Below are 19,813 nucleotides of genomic sequence, written 5' to 3'. Positions count from 1 at the left end.
GTTGCTACAAACATGGTGACCGGGGGTCCGTGAGGACTGCCCAAGGGAGACGCGGGTCCGCTCGCAAGGGTCCGTACCATGGAAAATACACACAGGGGGAAAAGTCCACGTGGGAGCCCATCTTGTGGAGCACCTATTCCAGTACAGGGTAAATTGAGTACCCGCATTGGTCTTGGTCGACAAATTCCTCCCCTGAATTCGTGGACCAGACGGCTAGGGAGGAGTCATCCAAGGAGCCAAGTTTGGGGGATCTCCTGGGGTAAAGGCGCATGGTATTACCTCAGCGGAGGGAAAGGGCGCTATGTGCAAGTGGTCCACCCGGTCAGTTTGTCAGCGTGTACCGAGTTCTACCGGCTTGGACCTGAGAAAACACTGGACGAAGGTGAGGTGTTGGCCTGGCCAGTGCCCATGAGGATGCAACACTTTTTGTTGAGTGTGCTTGGACCCACAGGGGGGGGGAGGGGCACAGCAAAGGTGCGATAGGCCAACGTAATGACGTCCACTACCCAGTGGGAAAGCCTCTGTTTGGGGACAGCGTTCCCTTTCCGCTGTCCACCAAAGCAGACAAAGAGCTGCTCAGAATGTCTAACGCTCTGCGTGCGATCCAAGTAGATATGCAAAGCACGTACCGGACACAGCAGCAAAGGGGCTGGGCCTGATTCCTCCCGGGGCAGCGCTTGCAGGTTCACTGCCTGGTCCCTGAAGGGAGTGGTAGGAACCTTGGGCACGTAGCCCGGTCACGGATCTGCCGGATCGAACTCCAGGTAGATGTCGCTGACAGAGAACACTTGCAGGTCCCCGACCCTTTTGATGGAGGCGAGCGCGATCAGGAGGGTCGTCTTCAAGGAGAGGGCCCTGAGTCCAACTGATTCTAGCAGCTCGAATGGGGGTCTCTGAATTGCCGAGAGGACCACTGAGAGATCCCAGGAGGGGAACAGGCTCTGCCGGGAGGGATTTAACCTCCGGGCACCTCTTAGGAACCTGATTATTAAGTCGTGCTTACCCAAAGACTTGTCATCTACTGTGTCGTGGTGGGCCGTGATAGCAGCTACATAGCACCACTTCAGGGCGTAAAGTTGCCTGGTAGAAGAGGCTCTGGCTTGGTTGATCGTGTCTACGACAGCATCAGGTAGATCAGCTATATCTTCCACATCCCGTCCAGGGGCCAGACGTGGAGGCTCAGAGGTCTGGGTGCGGATGCCAGAGCGTGTCCCGTCCCTGAGAAAGAAGGTCCATCCTCAGGGGGATTTGCCAGGGAGGGTCTGTCGCGAGGAGTACGAGATCCGAGAACCAAGTCCGAGTGGGCCAATAGGGAGCCACTATAATGACTTGTTCCCCCGTCCTCCCTGATCTTGCAAAGCACCTGTGCAAGCAGGATCACTGGGGGAAATGTGTACTTGCGTTACCCCGCGGGGCAGCTGTGTGCCAGCGTATCTGCCCCGAGGGGAGCCTCTGTTCGGGCGTAACAGAGTGGGCAGTGGGAGGTCTCTCGGGAGGCGAACAGTTCTACCTGGGCCTTGCCGAAGCTGGACCGACTGGGGTGAAGCCTCCACTCTCCACTGGACAAGCGTTGTCGTGATAGTGCGGCCGCTACCACGTTGAGGTTGCCTGGGATGTGAGTGGCACGCAGCGACTTGAGTTGCTGCTGGCTCCAAAGGAGGAGACGATGAGCGAGTTGTGACATGTGACGGCAGCATACACCGCCTTGGTGATTTATGTATGCTACTGTGGTGGTGCTGTCTGATCGGATCAAGACGTGTTTGCCCTGAATTAGTGGGAGAAACCTCTGCAGGGCAAAAAGTACAGCCAACAAGTCTAGGCAGCTGATGTGCCAGTGCAGCTGGCCCCTTTCCAATGGCCTGCGGCTAGGTGTCCATTGCACACGGCACCCCAACCCAATTTGGAGGTGTCTGTGGTGACCAGGACCCGCCGGGACACCTGTTGCAAGGGTACTCCTGTCCGTAGAAAGCAGAGGTCTGTCCAGGGTTTGAAAGTTTGCCGGCAGGCGGGGGTGATGAACAGCGGCGCGACCGCCGTGGAGGACATATACATATGTGTCTGAAACGTTTAGTCGACTTTATCGACATCGTCAAATACAAAATTGACAAGAAAAATGTTTGTTGTTGAATAGACATTTGATCACGTTTAACGTAACATTCACTGGTATTGGTACCGACTACTGAAATTTTGGTACCGTGACAACACTAGTATGTGTGTTAGGAATGAAATTAAACTGTCTGCATTCTGTACATTTTAGAGGGTTAATTCACAAGTACTGGGACTTTGTTTGAAATGTTCATGGATTCCTTTTTAGCTGCTGTTTGCAGTATAATGATCACAAAGATCTCATGACTAATTTGGAGCCTAGAAAATTGGTTATTGTCCAGAATAAAGAGTCATAGAATTGTAATTCAGGAGGATCTCACAAGGGAAGGTTTATTAACTGTCTTTTATTGTCCATAACCTCTGCCCTTGAAATGGTGGAGGTTTCTTCAGAAGCATGAAGTTCTGAAGTCATGTGGTATCTGGAAGAATCCCTTTTGTTAATTTTATTGGCCAGATATGAGCTTCAGCTAGACTTCTTGGTGCTTAGTCGAGCCGAATCTTTTAAATTATGTTGAGGAATTCCAGGTTTTTCTAGTTTCAAGTCATATTGCAGCAATTGTATGCTCTTCTCCACCTACTATCCTCACCTTCTATTGTTGAAGTTTGAAGTGGAAGCAGACATCTGCAATCGCTGGAAAACAAGCTTAAGAAGACAAACACAAACAAACAACAAGACAACACCTCCATCAAAGCACTAAAGCACTGGTGTGGAATGAATTATTCATTAAGTGTTCTAGCATTCAGAGGATTCTTGTGATGTTTAGGTACTATTGGGACTCTTCTATGATTGTTCGTGTTTTAGAGTAATCTTTAATTATCTTTAGTGTTTTGGAAACCAATAAAGGGTCATTTGGATCTGATTGAGGTGTATCGTCGTGAATATGAGCAATCGTTTGTGAAATTGAGTTGATTAAACTCAGTTCAGTTAGGTGAATTCCTTTCACCTTGTTTCTTTCGCGATTCAGAACCAAGGGTGAAGGAGTACCCATTTAAAACCAGAAGGATTGAGCCACTCATAACATACTGAAGGCTAGCATTCTTTTGGAAATTGATCCACATGGTTCAATTGTGTAGCTTAATGCGGTAAGTTCCTTCAATTTAATTGGAAAGTTTTTGTCCACAGTATCATGGCATATCATGCATACATGTCTTATTTGCACAAGCCTTTCTGAATGCTCTATGCATTATTGGTTGCTCGTGAACGAAAAGCATAAGGAGTCAATCCTGATATAGTGCCATTGACTTTCTTGCAGGCCAATTGGATTAGCTTTATCGTTTTGCCTATTGAGGAATCTGAGTGCTTCCTATCATAATGTGTGTGTAAGATAACCTAACAATTGTTGAGTGGTTAGTGTGCTTGAATGAACTTAGTGTAGGGTAGCTAGAGTTTTCAAGTATCTTAAAGTAATGTTGTGTGCTTTTTCTATAAGGAAAACTGTTTGATATTTCCCTATAGTGGTTGGGTGTGTTAAAAGGTGTGTTGTAAGAACAGTTTGAACTATGTAAAACTGTTTTAGCTGTATGTGAGACTGTTGTAAACTGTGTCAGACTGTTTCAAGCTCCCCCAAGGTGCCCTTGTCTGTTAACTTGGTTTTGGTGGGCCCATTTGAAGATTGGCAATTTGTGTCTTTGCTAATCTGGATCCTCTTGGTGACTGTGGGTGCTGATGAAGCCACAGTTCATAGAAGTCTTTCACACAGTTCTTGATGTCTGTATATACAGTGAGGAAAATAAGTATTTGAACACCCTGCTATTTTGCAAGTTCTCCCACTTCGAAATCATGGAGGGGTCTGAAATTGTCATCGTAGGTGCATGTCCACTGTGAGAGACATAATCTAAAAAAAAAAATCCAGAAATCACAATGTATGATTTTTTAACTATTTATTTGTATGATACAGCTGCAAATAAGTATTTGAACACCTGTCTATCAGCTAGAATTCTGACCCTCAAAGACCTGTTAGTCTGCCTTTAAAATGTCCACCTCCACTCCATTTATTATCCTAAATTAGATGCACCTGTTTGAGGTCCTTAGCTGCATAAAGACACCTGTCCACCCCATATAATCAGTAAGAATCCAACTACTAACATGGCCAAGACCAAAGAGCTGTCCAAAAACACTAGAGACAAAATTGTACACCTCCACAAGGCTGGAAAGAGCTTTCTTCCATCTCAGGTTCGTCCCGAGACCGGAAGTAGTCTTGCCATAGTCTATGGTAGTAGGCTTGTATGGTCTCTTTCTGTCCCTGTTTGGTGTTCAGGGCATGAAACAGTTCTTGCTCAGACTCTGAGTCTGAAAATTAATTAATCAGGGCCTCTTTCAGAAGTTTGTAGTTAGACTTTGTGTGGTTTGACTGTCTGTCAAGAAATGTTTGTACCTAATGTCTGGATGTTATCCATAGTAGGCATAATGTGTCTCTGTTAGTCATCTGAGGCCTCATATTCAGGTGGCAGTATATGCCATACAGGTAAGCATGTGTAAGGTCCACCGATTGGTCCAATAGTGTGGCTGAAGGTCTCCTGTGCATTCTGTCTTTTCGTGCGCATTTAAATGTAGCTAATCTTATAATTTATTCTTTTCTTTATTTCATCAGACTCCAATTATGAAAAACCTCATTGATGTATCTATGCTCTGAATTTAAGTTTTGTATCTTATTACTTTTATAATTTTATAGTAATTCTCTCTTCTAGACTGCATTTGGTATTTCAATGATATTCGGGTCCTGTGCCGTCCGGACGCTGGTACTTTCACTACAAATTCATCAGTTTCAGATATTAGTACGTTTTAGACTAAGTCCTTATAGGTTCTATGATTTATCTGTTTAGTCATATTTGGCTAAGTTCAGTATAGATTCTTGACTCACCGTTCTCCCCATTCAATTAAGTTCTGTTTTGCAGATTCTCGGTCCTACTCTTTGTATTCCCATGTAATTCTACTTGGCTAAGTTCTATTATAGATTCTCGGTTCATCGTTTAGCCTTTTAGTACATACTTAAAGGGGTCATATAATGCCATTTTTGTACAAGTTAATATGAATATTTAGGGTCTAAATGAAAACTTTGTAATATACTTTTAATAAAAATTCTCATTAGTATTTTAAGAAAACACTAATTTTACCTGCTCAAAAACAGCTCTGTTTTCAGCACTGCGTTCAGAGCATATGACTTTAAATGATAATGAGCTTTGGTCACCCGCCCCTCCGTACACAGTTTTTAATAACACAATAACCATAACACCTTGTTCATTATAAACGTGGGATTATGAATTATATTGAGAACGTCGTAACGTTATGGAAAACATGCCGTAATGTACCCTGAGTGTAAACATTAGCCACATTCATTGTGAAGCGTGCAAGCGATTTGCAAAGATTAATATAAAGGTTAATAAAACGTTACACTTACTTCTTCTGGAGGTGCAGAGGGAATATAAATAGTTGGTACCGAATCTTTTTCAGCAGCAGCTTCTTAGCAAAACCAGCTTTATACTGACCCTCGTTTATAAAGCAGTCTGGTGAAAAATGATTCGCGCAAACATGAACACATTGACGTTGCTCGTGGGGAATATTCCCATCGTAAACAAAACTCAGCCACTGCGTCTTCAGCGGTTCGGATTTAGGAACATCAAAATGACTGCTGTGTTCGTTATTACACCGAAGAACAGAACACCACAATTAAATCGCTTAGGCGCCATTCTGCTCCAGTGTATCAACAATGATGACGGACTATGATTGACAGCTCGCTCACGAGCGAGGGCGGGTCTGTGTTGAAACACTACTGTCAATCAACAATCCTGGGAGGGGCGTCCGACCGTGTGACGTCACACGGTCGAACGGCTCGATTTGAGGCAGGGGAAAATATATAAGGATATTAAAACAAAAACACTGGATGGATTTTTATCATAATAGGATGGTTGTGTACAGGCACAGCCAACACATTTCAGTACAATCAACTTGAAAAAGTGCATGTACCATTATATGACCCCTTTAACAAATTGGTTACTTCTGAAGTTGATTAGTTAAGCTAACTCTGACCATAGATTTGTAGTTAATAAGATATATATTAGAAAACAGTTCCTCAGAATGAATCATAAAAACAATTTATTTTACCAGGTAATAGTAATACATTCAAACAATAAAATTTAAATAATAAATCAAACTCCAAGCTATCAGTTAACCAAGCATAATAATATAATTAAAGTTGCATTCCATTTACCAAACCTAAAAATTAAAATTGCAAACCTAGCAGATAAAAAAAATGACACACAAAGCTTTCTGTGTGGGTCCTCTTGCTACAGAGACCTTGATTACTTTTATCATTACACACTGTAATTGTGTGTGATATCTGAATTCCGACTCTCCAGAAAATCTTTTACATTACAGAACAGGATAAGACTTAACTTAGTTTTTGGTGTTCTTAAAGTGACCTGAGGTGAGAGAGAGAGTAGATGTGAGTGTGATTTGCATTTTATGGTCCTTAATCAGTGGGGTGTGTTGTCTCCGGTGGAGATGTCTTCTCAGGGGTGCCACTTCGGTGCAGCTATCCCTTTTGTGTGTGATTTTTTTGACGATGTTATCTCACAAGTTCTTAACTTTCCTGGAAGTGATGCAGACAATTTTGTGCCAGTCTTACACATGGAACTTGCGACCCTCAGCAGGATTTGGTGTGAACTTGTCAATGTTCCATGCCAGCTTGTCAGGGTCTTTAATATCAATTCCATGTGCATGCGATGCCCTTCCGCCCCTGTGTAGTTCCTGGATGAGGTAGAGTGCTCTCCGCTCCTGACGGCCACAGGCTCTTGCTCATTCGCTCTCACTACCCTCGACGGCGGAGCGGCCCACGGGTACACAGCGGTCCCCCAGGTGGACAGAGAGGTTGCGATCCACCTGTGCCCCGAGAACGCCGCCACCTGGCAGGGTCGCCCTGTACTCCCCTCCTGGCCCTGTAGGGCAACATCCTCGCTGACCACGAAGGCCTACAGCGCTGCTGGAGGCGCCGCTGCCGCCCTGCATGCCATGGCACTCCTGCAATTCCACCAGGCCAAGGCACTCAGAAACATACACAGGGGTGGCCCTGATCCCGACACGCTTCAGGAACTGCGCTCAGCAACCGACAGCCGATCCAGAGTCCAAGACATTAGCTCCTAGAGTTGTTGGCTGTTTTCTTTGCCCTGAGGAAGTTTCTTCCGTTAATTCGAGACAAACATGTCCTAGTCAGGTCAGACAGCACCTCAGTGGTGGCCTACATATATCGCCATGGCGGAGTACGCTCCCACCACATGTCACAACTCGCCCGTCATCTCCTCCTTTGGAACCAGAATATATATATAGTATAACACATTACTTTTATACAATTCATATAAAAAATGTATGTAAAGATATGTATATAATTTCATCTATTCAGAGCAAAAATAAATATTTATTTCAAAAATTACCCTCTATATATTTTAGTACTGTGGCTTGACTCAACTTGATTTGAAACTCATCAGGACTCAACATAACTTGCTTGAGGTGAGTCACTGACATGACTTGATTTGTTTGATTTGTCTACACTGCACTTGAGACTTGACTCAAGACTTGATGGTTAAGACTTGAGACTTTCTTGTGACTTGAACACGTGTGACTTGATCCCACCTCTGGTAATTTATTCTTTAAATAATTATTCAATTGGCAAACATGCAGTATTCTAACCTAATTTATGTCCTCATTTGCCCAACATTAATTTAGAGGCTATTTAAACAGTTGTTCATATAAATAACGAATACAGACTACAGAATACAGTTAATGTACTTCATTTATTTTGACAGTGAACATAGAAAGAAATTCAACAACAGAATTGCAATGACATTACAAGCCTAAATGACTTCTGTGCTCATATTAAAAGTTACATTAATGTTGAGTTGTTGCTGTGTCCGTCATGCATTGTTTTCTGATAGCCATTGAGTGGAAATAGACCCATGGTGCCTGGGACCGTCATTGTTGCTTGCAGCAATATTCTTTTTATTCTTCTTTTCAAGCTTTTCGGTACTTTGGGGGTACATAACGTGTGAAAACTCTTGAATGTTTGCACACACATCAGAGTTATTGGCCATAAGGGCTTGGCAAAGTTGCAGGGGGGGCGTACAGGGGGGGTTCTGTAGCGCCATCAAGAAGTTTGGCATGTTCGGGGGCTCTGTAGCATATTCATTTTGAGCTACTGTCACCAAACTTTGTACACATATAGATCTCATCAAGCTGACCAACTTTTGCACTGACAGTGATAAGCTCCGAAAAAATTGAAAAAAGGAAATGTCTCATATCTTCTGTGTGCATTGTGTGATTTTCATCAAAATTGAGCCAAGTGTTTGTACTTGTGGGCTGATCACATTGATTTTGTTATGCTACGACTTTGTTATCAAAGTCGTAGCACCACCAACTGGCGGAAGGAAGTGTGGCACTTTTAACAGACTTTGAAATTTCCCTCTTATGTTTACTTGAATTGCATCCCAAAAATATTTTTTTTAAGAATGTCAAAACAGTGCAGATTTAAAATTCTGAAGGGATTCTTGATATCTTAAATACTGTTGTTATGAAAACACATTAAATGTTATGATTCCTTTTTATGTATATTCACATTTTGAGGTACTTGGCATGCTTGAATTGTCACAATATTTTGCTCACACATCAGAGTTGTTGGCCATTAGGCTTAGGCAAATGTTAAAGCATGGGCATGGCTGAAGAGCTCTGTAGTGCCTGCCACCTTTTGACAAAAGTGGGTGGGTCAGTTTCTTCCACGGTCACCAGGCAATTTTAACAGACTTTAAAATGGCCCTCTTGTGTTTGTGTGAATTGTTTTAAATAATTTTAGAGTAATTTCAACACCCTGCTGATGCAAAATTGTAAAGGGATATTTGATATCTTAAATACTGTTTCCATTGCAATTTACTGTAAAAGTGAAAACAGTTTTTAAAGTGAAATAAAATGCTATAGAAGTCTAAATGTATTGTAATTAAAATGTACTGCACAAAATTTTATTTTCCATAAAAATAAACTACCTACAATCATGATTGTTTGAACATGCATACTCTAACTCAATGGTGACGATCTTTATATTTTATGTGTTTTTAGCGCTCATGTTGTCTTTGTTTGGTAAAATTGTTGTTGTTTATGTATGGAATAATGAAATATATGTATATATTTTATGGATGTTAGAATACCACACTCAAAATAGATTGTTAATATTTCATGACATATGCATGCTCAATGTTTGTTTTTTGCAGAGCTTATTTTTTATCACGTGATTTTAGGATTAAAATCGATTAGTATAATTTTATGATTAGTATAAATTCCTAAGCAGTTAGAATATTTAATGTGTGTAATATGCTTTGCCATTTTGAATGTGCTTAGTATAAATAGCCAGTATGAAACAAACCACCTCTGAATTTGGCACCCCATATAATTAAATCATTACCAAATCTATTCCATTCATTTGTGCTGCAGAAATTAACGTTTGTGCTGATTCGGTGTTTGAGATATTAGACATGATTGTTTTGGCTGTGTGATGTCACTTTCCACCCCATGTGGTCCAAACTGCTCCAAACCGGTGTTGTTTGTTTGTGCTCGATTTCTGCTGATTTGTGCTGTTAAAATAAATCTTGTATCTATTTCTCTTCATTAGAAATAACAGCTTGTATTCGGAAGTAGTCACTCTCCACAACATGTGCTCCAAATCGCTCCAAACCGTCTTTCACTTCTGCTGATTAAAAGAAACATCATAACATAAACACCAATATAAACAAAGTAAACAGCCACAGTATTCAGCTCTGAATGTGTTTATTTGTTTTTTTTCTGCTAGAAGCTGGCGCGACTTGTGTTGTCTGTGTTTGTGTTATTACATAGTCCTATATGTAAGCTAATATTAAAAATATTTTTTTTAAATTTCAGCTTAAGTGTTTGAAAACATGTTAGGTGCCATTCACATGCTGGAATGCATTTGTTGTTGCACTAAAATTGCACACAGCGCCACAAAAGAGCAAAATCTAGGTTTTTCGACTCGAGACGTTTAAGAGTTTAGGTTCTTTTTGACATGACGTGGCATCTAAAAACACTAACAAGCCATCAAAGACGTCTATCTAGCACACGTTTATATTTAAATCAGTTATAAATCAGTGTGGATGGACACAAAACTCAATCAATGTGAATGGCTCCTTAGTGTAAGACTAGAACTCTTTAGAAAAGTTTGACTTTAGACCATGCTTGGCACGTCGCCTTGTTCCCCCCTGTCGGGGTTAAAGAACCAGAAGGCTTTGATGACTTTATGGGGTGTTGGGGAAGGGTCATGATGGAGGAAACGAGACGTTGTGTCCTCCCGGCCACGTCGCTGAACGGAGCCACTGTTGCGGCCGAACCTCATTGTCGGCCCCTCAGAAAAATCCTGAATGAAACAGATGCATGTCCCTCCCATTATACCCATATGTCCGGGGTGGGACATGCAAATTCTGTCTGCTAATTTCGCATTGGCCTTTTCTCATAGATCAGAGATCCGAAAGGCTCTCAAGAGAGAGTCCTAGTGTCGCTTCTTCGACACAACGTCTCGTTCCCTCCATGGATGGAGGTTACATCCGTAACCTAGACGTTTTGTTTAGATCCCAAACTGTTTTTATATTACTTTCCCAACTTTATGGCATTTTATGAAAGAAAGAAAAAAGACATGTCCTGTCCTTAGTAAAAGCTTTCATATAACTGAACTTTTTGTATAATTGTTCTCAAATTCATATTGTGTGTTTATGCCAATTCCTGCATAAGTTTACTCAGATAATTGTGCATATATGGTCTTTTGGGAATCATTAGGCTGGTGCAGCCTGTGGAGGAGTGAAAAAAAAAACTATATTCACCATAATTGGTACTTATATAGTTCTCATCAAGCTGGAGAACTTTCATTAGTATAGTCATTAGGTCTGTCCAACAGGAACCAGGCCATTTTGGATTTTCTAAAAATTTTAAATACTGAACTTTTAAATACTCCTCCTAGGGGATTCATGTGACTGGCACCAAATTTGTGCAACATCATGCCAAGACATTGCAGATGCTAAATTGCCAACAGATTTTTTATATTTTGAAAAGTGTCGCCATGGCGCAGCAATACATTTAGTGCTTAAAATGTAATCACATTTTGCACACACATCAGATTCATTGGCCATAATTTCTGGGCAAACGTTCACGCATATGCGTGTATGGCTCTGTAGTGCCCCCTTTTAAATGTGTGTGTAAGATGGCTTCTGTAGCACTTCCATTTTCACCTACAGTCAGAACTGTAGCTCTTATATTTACTCAAATTGCTTCAAATTTTTTTGAATAATGTCAAATGCCTAATGCTAGTGTCCACCTTGCATTGTTTTCCAAAAGCCACCGACTGGAAATGTACCCATGGTGCTTGGGCTTGTCATCGCTGCATGCAGCTATATTTAGATTCATTCCTTGTTTATTTTTAGATTACTTATGACTAATTTTTCATTCCTAAGACTTCATTCAAGACAACATGTGGTGTAGTTTGCTTTTATGATTTGACACGTAGAGTTGGCTTTATAATGATTTTTTTCTTTCTCATTAGAAACAGAATATCCCGAAAGACTACAAGATTACACTACATTATATACCGAAAGAAGTGGTGAGTTATTGTGTTTTCATAAATAATTCACAGCAATAAAAGAAAACAGGGTGATAATGTAGTTAATTTTTTATGCTTTTCATTTGTCTTCAAGAGTGGTATGTGCTGGGTGAAGCTTAATGTATTTCACTTGGAGGTGAGCTTAAAAGGCCTGATGCAGAAGTTTGGGAATATATCCACCAATAAAGATAATATAGGCACTTTTGTCCAAATACTGCAAGAGATGCGGTACCACATGGGAATTGGCTTGGTAAGTTACCTTGAAACCAAGTGACTGATAATAAACATTTATTTGTAAATCAAAAATTTTAAACCAAAGTCATATACATACATGGGGAAGCAATTTGGGACTGTAGATTGTGGATTTTTCCCAATTTTACTAGCTTTTTATACTAATGCACATATTTTTCTTAAAGTTGAAGAATGTAATTTCTGCATCACCAAATGGAATTACAAAACAAATTATTTTCAAAAAGATTCCTCGAAAACTACATCTGTCTGCCATTGGTTGAACAAACAAATAGCCCCACCTCAAACTCATGTCATTGATTGAGCCAATGTTGCCGAACAACAGAGCAGTGTTTACACTTATTGGTGAAACAGCCTACAAATAAGTTGCTTACAGTTGGAACTTAATTTTTTTTATAGTCGGAGCTTTTCTTGTTTATAGTTAAACAGCATAAGCTGTGTAAGGAAAAAGTATTTTAACAGAAATTCACGTTTAATTTTTAAATATTTTTGAATGAAAACACTCTGCATTCTTTGAATACACTATTGGATTAGAATGTGTTTTTGTTAAATTGCTTCAATTGAATTCGCTTTTTATTAATTTTTTGCACTTTTAGGAGGATTCCATGCTAGAATTCGAGTGTCACTACATAGAGGAGATGTGGCTTACAGCAAGGTATTTTGAATTTGTTGTGGACTTTTTCAACACTGCCAATTCGTCGAGAGAGGCTAAGGACTGCGAGCCTCCTGCATGCCCCACATCTACAAAAACAACAGTTACGACAACCACTACAGTGTCGACAACATCAGGAAAGCATACTGCAAATGGTAAGGTACATGTTAATACAAAACTTCAAGATATTTTCATTCTTTTTTTAAATTAATCTATTGTGCATACACAGAATGCTGTTTGTGGAAGGCCACTCATTTCAAAACTAAGGTTTTAAATGTTAACACCCTCTTTTAAATCATATCTCTTGTAAGAGTTGGTTGCAATGTGTGGACAATTTAGGTTACAAACTGGTAATTACAAGGGTATTATGCTATAAATGTGGTTTATGAGGACATTTCTAGTTCCCCCATAATTTTAATAGCTTAAAAAACATATTAATTGATGTAAAAATGCAGAATGTTTTTTGTGACGGTTAGGTTTAGGGGTTGTGTTAGGTTTAGGGGATAGCATCTATAGCATACCTGTCAACACTCCCGTTTTTCCCGGGAGTCTCCCGTATTTCACACCCATCTCCCGCCCCCCTTCCGTTTTGTAATTTCTCCCGGGAAACTCCCGTAATTTGTATGGCCCAAACCTCGTTATATGAATAATCACATCAATATTATTCCAAGGTTGTCCAGTTGCCAGATCTTGTATGAAACGCATCCTACTCACACAATCGACACATCATACAAACCATTTGTGACCTCAACATGGCAATCTACAACACAGTAGGTATACTGCACAGGTAGTAGATGCGGGAAGTTGAATCTAGCATCACTGGTAGATGAGAGGAGGAGACTCAGGTGGTGCTTCGGCAAAAAAAAAAAAAAAAAAACATATAAATTTAACAACAGCTGGACCGGAATCATTTAATTTCATATCTCGAAGCCATATCGACAATGCCCGCGCCTTTTGCAAAGTGTGTCGCACTGATTTTAATATCAGACATGGTTGGAAAAATGGCGTTACTCAGCACATTAAATCACAACGGCACAATTTGTATGTATTTAGCATGCCTCAGCTCAGAAGTCTCCCGGATTTTGGTACCCACATGTTGACAGGTATAATCTATAGTTTGTACAGTAAAAAAATCATTATGTCTATGGAAAGTCCTCATAATGAAAGGTAGGCCAACGTGTGTGTGTGTGTGTGTGTGTGTGTGTGTGTGTGTGTGTGTGTGTGTGTGTGTGTGTGTGTGTGTGTGTGTGTGTGTGTGTGTGTGTGTGTGTGTTCCATGTCTTTTCAAATGGAGCCACTGGACCAAACAAGAGAGGCAACATGTTTTTTTTCAGCCCTATTATGACAGAGCCTCAGCCAAGTTTCAAAACCAAGAGATAATCCCCAGTGAACAGCATGAAAGGAAGAGGAGAATCGAAGTCCAATTGTTACCATGATGATTACAGAGCAATCTTCAGATCTTCCCATGCAGACAGATCAGATCTTTTAGGGGAGGAAAGAAAAGCAGATTGTGTCCAACATTACAGCGTCGAACAATGGACAGTTTTTATCAGCGACTTTTAATGCTTCTCTGTTTCTCGTTTTTTCCTAGAGAGACTCAATGGTTCTCCCGATTATACAGAAAAAGGTGAGATTTTACATACTGTTAATGTCTTCTACACTTTCATATCAATTTGGGGGAGTCTTCTCATCCCTTTACATCCCTGTACAACAAAAGTGTCTGTCAGACTAAATAAACATGACTGTGTCTGTCCATTTCTCGGTAGGGGTCCTCATTCCAAAAGTGGTGGAGTACAGCCTATTGTCGCTCCTCGCCATCCCGTTAATTGCAGTGGTGTTTCTGCTGTTCTGGAAGGTACATCGATTTTTGGAGGCCCTATCTGACTCGAGAGCATGACATTAACATAAATTCAAATTTTTGCTTGCAATCATCTCCTGATTTATCTTTTGTTTGTCCTGTTGTCATGCAGATTAAATCCAGCAGAAATGCCCCCCAAACTGAACGGGGCATAGAAGAAGGCCCTGCTCTTTTCTCAGGAGAGGAAGCCAATATACCCCCATTAGATGCGGAGATATCTGAAAAGTAATGTCGGTTTTCAGCACAATCTAATCTGCTATCTGCCTAGTATGTTGTGTTTTTGTTCAAGACCTAATGAAAAGGCTTGACGATCGCAGTTTTCTTTTCTGAAGTATTTTACGAATTTCCGTTTGAAACGGGAAATTGGGGCAGGACATATTCATTTGCTCATCACTTATTTTTTTAAATGGCTAATAGACTTTTATTTATGTCGCAGACATGAACATGATTTGCTACCATCTACAAGTAGGTGGTATTAGGGGGCAGGACATTCTCATTCTTTAGGGCATTTAATTGGATATAAATATTAATTATTAACATTATTTTTGGTCTGAGAAGTGTCAGACTGTACATTTTAAATGTGAATATTTTCTAAAAGTACATTTTGGAACACTTAAAACGCTTAAAAACTGAACTAGCCTAAGCTTGTTAGCTGGTCTAAGCTAGTCTTCCAGACTGGCTGGGTTGCTCTGTTGACTTGTATTAGAGGAACTTTTGGGCATCTTAAACTGGTTTAAGATCATTTTATAGATGGCCTCAAAGCTAATAGACAGTCACAAAACTTACATTTTGATTTCATGGGGTCTCAATGTACAATTTAGTCTTTTCAAGATTTAAAACTGATCAATTATGTATTAAAATCTGTGATGATCAAGTTGATTTAATGCACCGATTAACAGGCACTTCCTGTTTTCTTTTCAGAAACAGATTAAATATTATCAGGGCTGTGTAAATCCAGCTTTCAGTTTAATCAGCACAGGTAAAGTGACATTGATGAGTTATAAAGTATTAACTTAATCTGTTTTTTTTAAGTTCTATTACATTTTAATGGAAGTTGCAACACTAATCTTGTTTCTCATTAACACACCATTTCAGTCACTTCTTCAGATGGCACAATGGACAGAAACAAGCAAGCATCACCTCTGAAAGATTCTCACGTCTTTTACCAAACTGCTGGCTGTGAAGGACACAAACTGGCCTGAAACACAATAACTGCTCTTTGAGGACCAATGCCCTCTCTTAACAACCACTGGCAAGACCTTTTGGGCTAGATATGGTCACTCCTTCTGAGAACTTCTGAGAATTGCTCTTCATGCGCGTTAACGCTGCCTTCTCCTCTTGGAGATCACAAGGAGACTGTGCAGGAGGTATTTGATGAAAAACAGAATGCAGATTGAGATCGCATTTTTGAGCTCGGGAGCTGCAGTTCAGAAAGAGAGCAGCCATATGTTGCATGAGAAAATACGGTTATATCTAAAAAGATTTAAAGCAGAACTTACTACCTCCATCAGCACTGGTCCATCTCCTTCTGTCCTTCTTTGTTCCTTTGTCTTCTCTCTTTTTCTTTGGTCTGGGTGTCCAGATAGACACCTTTCCATTTTTTCAGTGCTTGAATCAGTAAGCCATTCTCAGATTGTATCATCTGATTTGTGAATTGTTTTATTGTCACTATAAACTGGTGGTGTGGAATTAATTAATTTATTTTCTGAATATGAAATGACACCTGCATGGCATCATGTATGGCATCATATAATGATTGAGATAATAAATAATTATCTCAATCCTAAAACATATCCTGTAATCCTTAATTGCTTGTGTACTTCAACAATAAACCCTACACTACTAGCTGCAACCTTGTAAGTACACAATTATAGCTCCTCATTTGATAGAAGCCATCATGTGAATTTGTTTTTATGCTGTATATTAAATCAATTTTTCTCAACTGCTCAAAGTAGTCTTTCAACACACCCAAGATAAAAACAATCTTTCCTTGATGGCTTTTTGATATATAAAGTCTGTTTCAGTATTTTAAAAGTGATTTAGTATAAACCTCTAGTGGCTGCTAATTTAACGGATTATTCAGATAATATCAGATTTTAATTTAAAAGAAAAGTCTTTTATGGCATAATATAATTTGACTTGCATATGCAAAATCAACGATCGTTCATACACATCAACTTAACTATGCATAAACATGGATTGTTTTATAGCTAACTAAATAATTAATTTATGGGTCAAATAAGAACTAAAAGAGTATTGACAACATTTCTAAGAGCGGTACACAAACAAAAGTGTAGTTTCACAACACGAAAAATTACTTCTTATAGTGGACAACTGAAATAGAAGATCTCACTAACTTTGGATAGAAAGTTAGCAAATAGAACAAACTGAATTATAAAACGTATACCATATGTATGATTCTACTTTTGTATTTTTTTGCCTTTCATAGCATGGCTCTCCCTGTAAAGATTCTCTTGGATAACCAGCCATATATTTATTATGGAAAGATAATATCGTAACGATATAGCACTAGTTATATTCAAAAATTCCTCTATGACATTTCAGATGATTTTCAAAGATAAGCAAGACCGCCATTTGGCATAATATGATCCAGTTCCAGAATGGTCTCCTGCTGAGTACGAATCAATATATGCAGGTCCACATCTGACGTCTTACATTGCTTGCTCTAAATCTGTACATACTGGTTTATGATAGCTACAATTTGTATTGATTGATTTGTAATGATTTTGAGACGAAATTCAGAGAAGATCATATTTAATTTTATACCCTGCTTTTTTCCAACTGGTTGTGATGATCTACATAATGTATTTTGGGGAATAACCTGTTGTCTGCCTCTGTAATTTAAATTTCTTCACTAAGATAACTTTCTTAGTTAGAGTTCGGCAGTCTTTAAGATATGTGAAGCTAACAATTGGTGAATACTCTCTCATCGTGGTTTAGGTGGAAGTTTACAGAAATCTGTATTAACATTAGCAGCAATTTAATCTTCCCTGAACGTAGTGTTCTTACGAATTTATGTCCAGTTAATCCAACAATCAGAGTACAGTTAAAGCTCTCAGTGAAGCGTGTCATTATACAAAATATTTGCGTTTCAATCACGGATTTCCTGTCAAATATTTTCAACCCTCTTGATGTAGTTCAGGACAGTGTTGGCAGTGTTAAAGATTGCAATTTGGTGAGCTCAGATGTTGTGCTGTTTATCGTATACAGTAATTCATTTTCATGTTGGCATGATTTCGTGATGCTGGAAAACATCTTTGGCTAATTTGGTTGAGAAGTTGCACTCAAGACTATGTAGAGGTATGCATGGGCGAAGATTCCTTTGGCTCTTGACAACAAAAGCCTTTGTCGATGCCCAGATAACCTTCTGCGTATAGACAAGTAATAAAAGTAAAAAGATACAGTACTGCAAGCTGCACCACAAAAAAAGTGTAAACCATTGGTTCTCAGCTGGTTTTGCTTCAGGACATCACAATCGACATCAATTGGCTAGCCAACATAGCACCAAAATTGTTTCTCAAACAACAGAATGTATAAATGATTATTTTATATTCAAAAATGAATTGGTTCAAAAATATGCAAAATTATTACCCAATTGTGGTCGGCACAAGCCATGTTCATCCTTGTTGCAAATTAAGCATTATTTTATGTAGTCTGAATCATCTTTTCTTTTACCTTGTGTAGGTTTATTCATGGTTTTCAAAGAGGGCATGTCACAAAACATGTCCATGTTGGCTTCTACCAAGTGACAGATGAATTTAAACCATTGACTTTAATTGGATGCACAGCATTTGATGTCAACATCTAATGATGTGGGAAGAATGTTCTCTTCCCTTTTAAAAGTTAATAAGCCTGTTTATTTTGCTAACTATATGTGATAATATGGTTATTAGCAGCATGTTATTTGCATTTAGCATTGTTTTTCCCCTGCAGAACACGGTTGTGACCCATCAGTTTGAGAACCACTGGTGTAAACTTGAAAAGTCAGTTCGAGAACCACTGGTGTAAACTTGAAAAGTTTGTATCATTAATGTTGTATGACTTTTGTGTGTGAAACATGCTAAAGTTATGAAAAAAAGTGTTCATGTGGCATCCTCCACAGACAATATAAACCAGCCTGTGAAATTACTACCACTGCCCTAAAACTACTGGGAGTGTTGGCACAGTGTCTGAAAGCATTGTTATACAAACAGCCATTTCTTGGTTTGTGATACTGAGATCAGAGGGACAAACAATGGAACTGAACCAGGAAATTCTTATTTTTTAATTCGGCATGATCCCAACTACTGTAATCGGATACTGGATCATATTTTACAAGACTGCAGAACACAGCTAGTCAGGAAGCCAGTCAGGGTGCCAAAAGTAAACAAGGAACTGTGGCCCAGACATTTTCTGGGTAACAGTCTACTGTATTCTGTATTTTATATGAATGTATGCAAATATATGTATGAGATGTGAATAAAGTACATTTATCCACCATATTTATCCATTTGGGTTTACTTCATATTAAGGCTGAAGTGTATAATTTTTCCCCTATCCCAGCTTAATATGCAGAAACAACTATAAGTAAGCCAAGAAAGAATGTTGATTTCTACGGAAATTATAAACACTGTGGCTTTGTGGTGTTTTCAGAACATCGCTTTGTTTGTTGGAGTGTCCAACATGGCACTGCAACTGCTCAACCAATGGAGTGAGTTTGGGTGGGACTGTCTGTTTGATTGACAAATGGCAGATGGAGGGAGTGTCCGGGAAACCTGTTTGAAACCATTTGGTGACACTAGTGCCACAGGAATTACACACTTCAGATTTAAGGTTAATAAAAACCAGAGGTGGGGGACTCGAATTACATGAATTGACTTGAGTCAGAAATGTAAGGACTTGTGAATTTGCTTGACTAAATGAAGAAAATTACTTGACTTGGACTTGAGAACCAGTGACTCGAAACTTGACTTGAACTGCATGACTCCACAATGACTTGAATGTTTTTATTATTATTATTTTCAATAATTTATTATAAACAGTAATGAAATGTGTTTAAAAAAATATTGCAACATCAATTAATTCATATGTAAAAATGTAACCCCACCAGCACCACTGATCTGCATCTGCGCAGTTAACGCTGTGCTCACAACGCACCAAAATGCCAGATGATTGTTGAGTTCCCAAAATAATCTCATTTGGATATAAAGATTTTGAATTGGATTGTGCGAATAAAAAAAGATTTGCCAGATGCACAATATGCAACACAAAAATATCTGTCCGATACAACCACCACAACCTAGAATTTCA

At 39.5% G+C, this 19,813-nt stretch overlaps 1 protein-coding gene across 2 annotated transcripts in view; it reads left to right on the top strand.

The window, feature by feature from the left end:
- The window catches only part of LOC127640755 (kit ligand-like), a 52,276-nt gene extending 33,279 nt beyond the window's left edge, over positions 1-18,997 (top strand). Inside the window, exons 3-10 of one of the 2 annotated variants that reach the window (XM_052123484.1) lie at positions 11,688-11,744; positions 11,839-11,994; positions 12,590-12,800; positions 14,237-14,272; positions 14,412-14,500; positions 14,616-14,728; positions 15,425-15,482; positions 15,599-18,997. In XM_052123484.1, coding sequence (XP_051979444.1) covers positions 11,688-11,744; positions 11,839-11,994; positions 12,590-12,800; positions 14,237-14,272; positions 14,412-14,500; positions 14,616-14,728; positions 15,425-15,455 — 693 coding nt within the window. In that variant the 3' untranslated portion in view covers positions 15,456-15,482; positions 15,599-18,997. Of the gene's footprint in view, positions 1-11,687; positions 11,745-11,838; positions 11,995-12,589; positions 12,801-14,236; positions 14,273-14,411; positions 14,501-14,615; positions 14,729-15,424; positions 15,483-15,598 lie in introns of those variants that run through there. The other variant, XR_007970126.1, reaches the window with a different exon arrangement.
- Positions 18,998-19,813: the final 816 nt, after the last annotated feature.

Source organism: Xyrauchen texanus, chromosome 49 (genome assembly GCF_025860055.1).
Source record: "Xyrauchen texanus isolate HMW12.3.18 chromosome 49, RBS_HiC_50CHRs, whole genome shotgun sequence".
In the NCBI taxonomy this organism is placed as follows: domain Eukaryota; kingdom Metazoa; phylum Chordata; class Actinopteri; order Cypriniformes; family Catostomidae; genus Xyrauchen; species Xyrauchen texanus.
The sequence above is the reverse complement of the archived record's forward strand: the minus strand, read 5'-3'. Positions and strand labels throughout refer to the sequence as shown.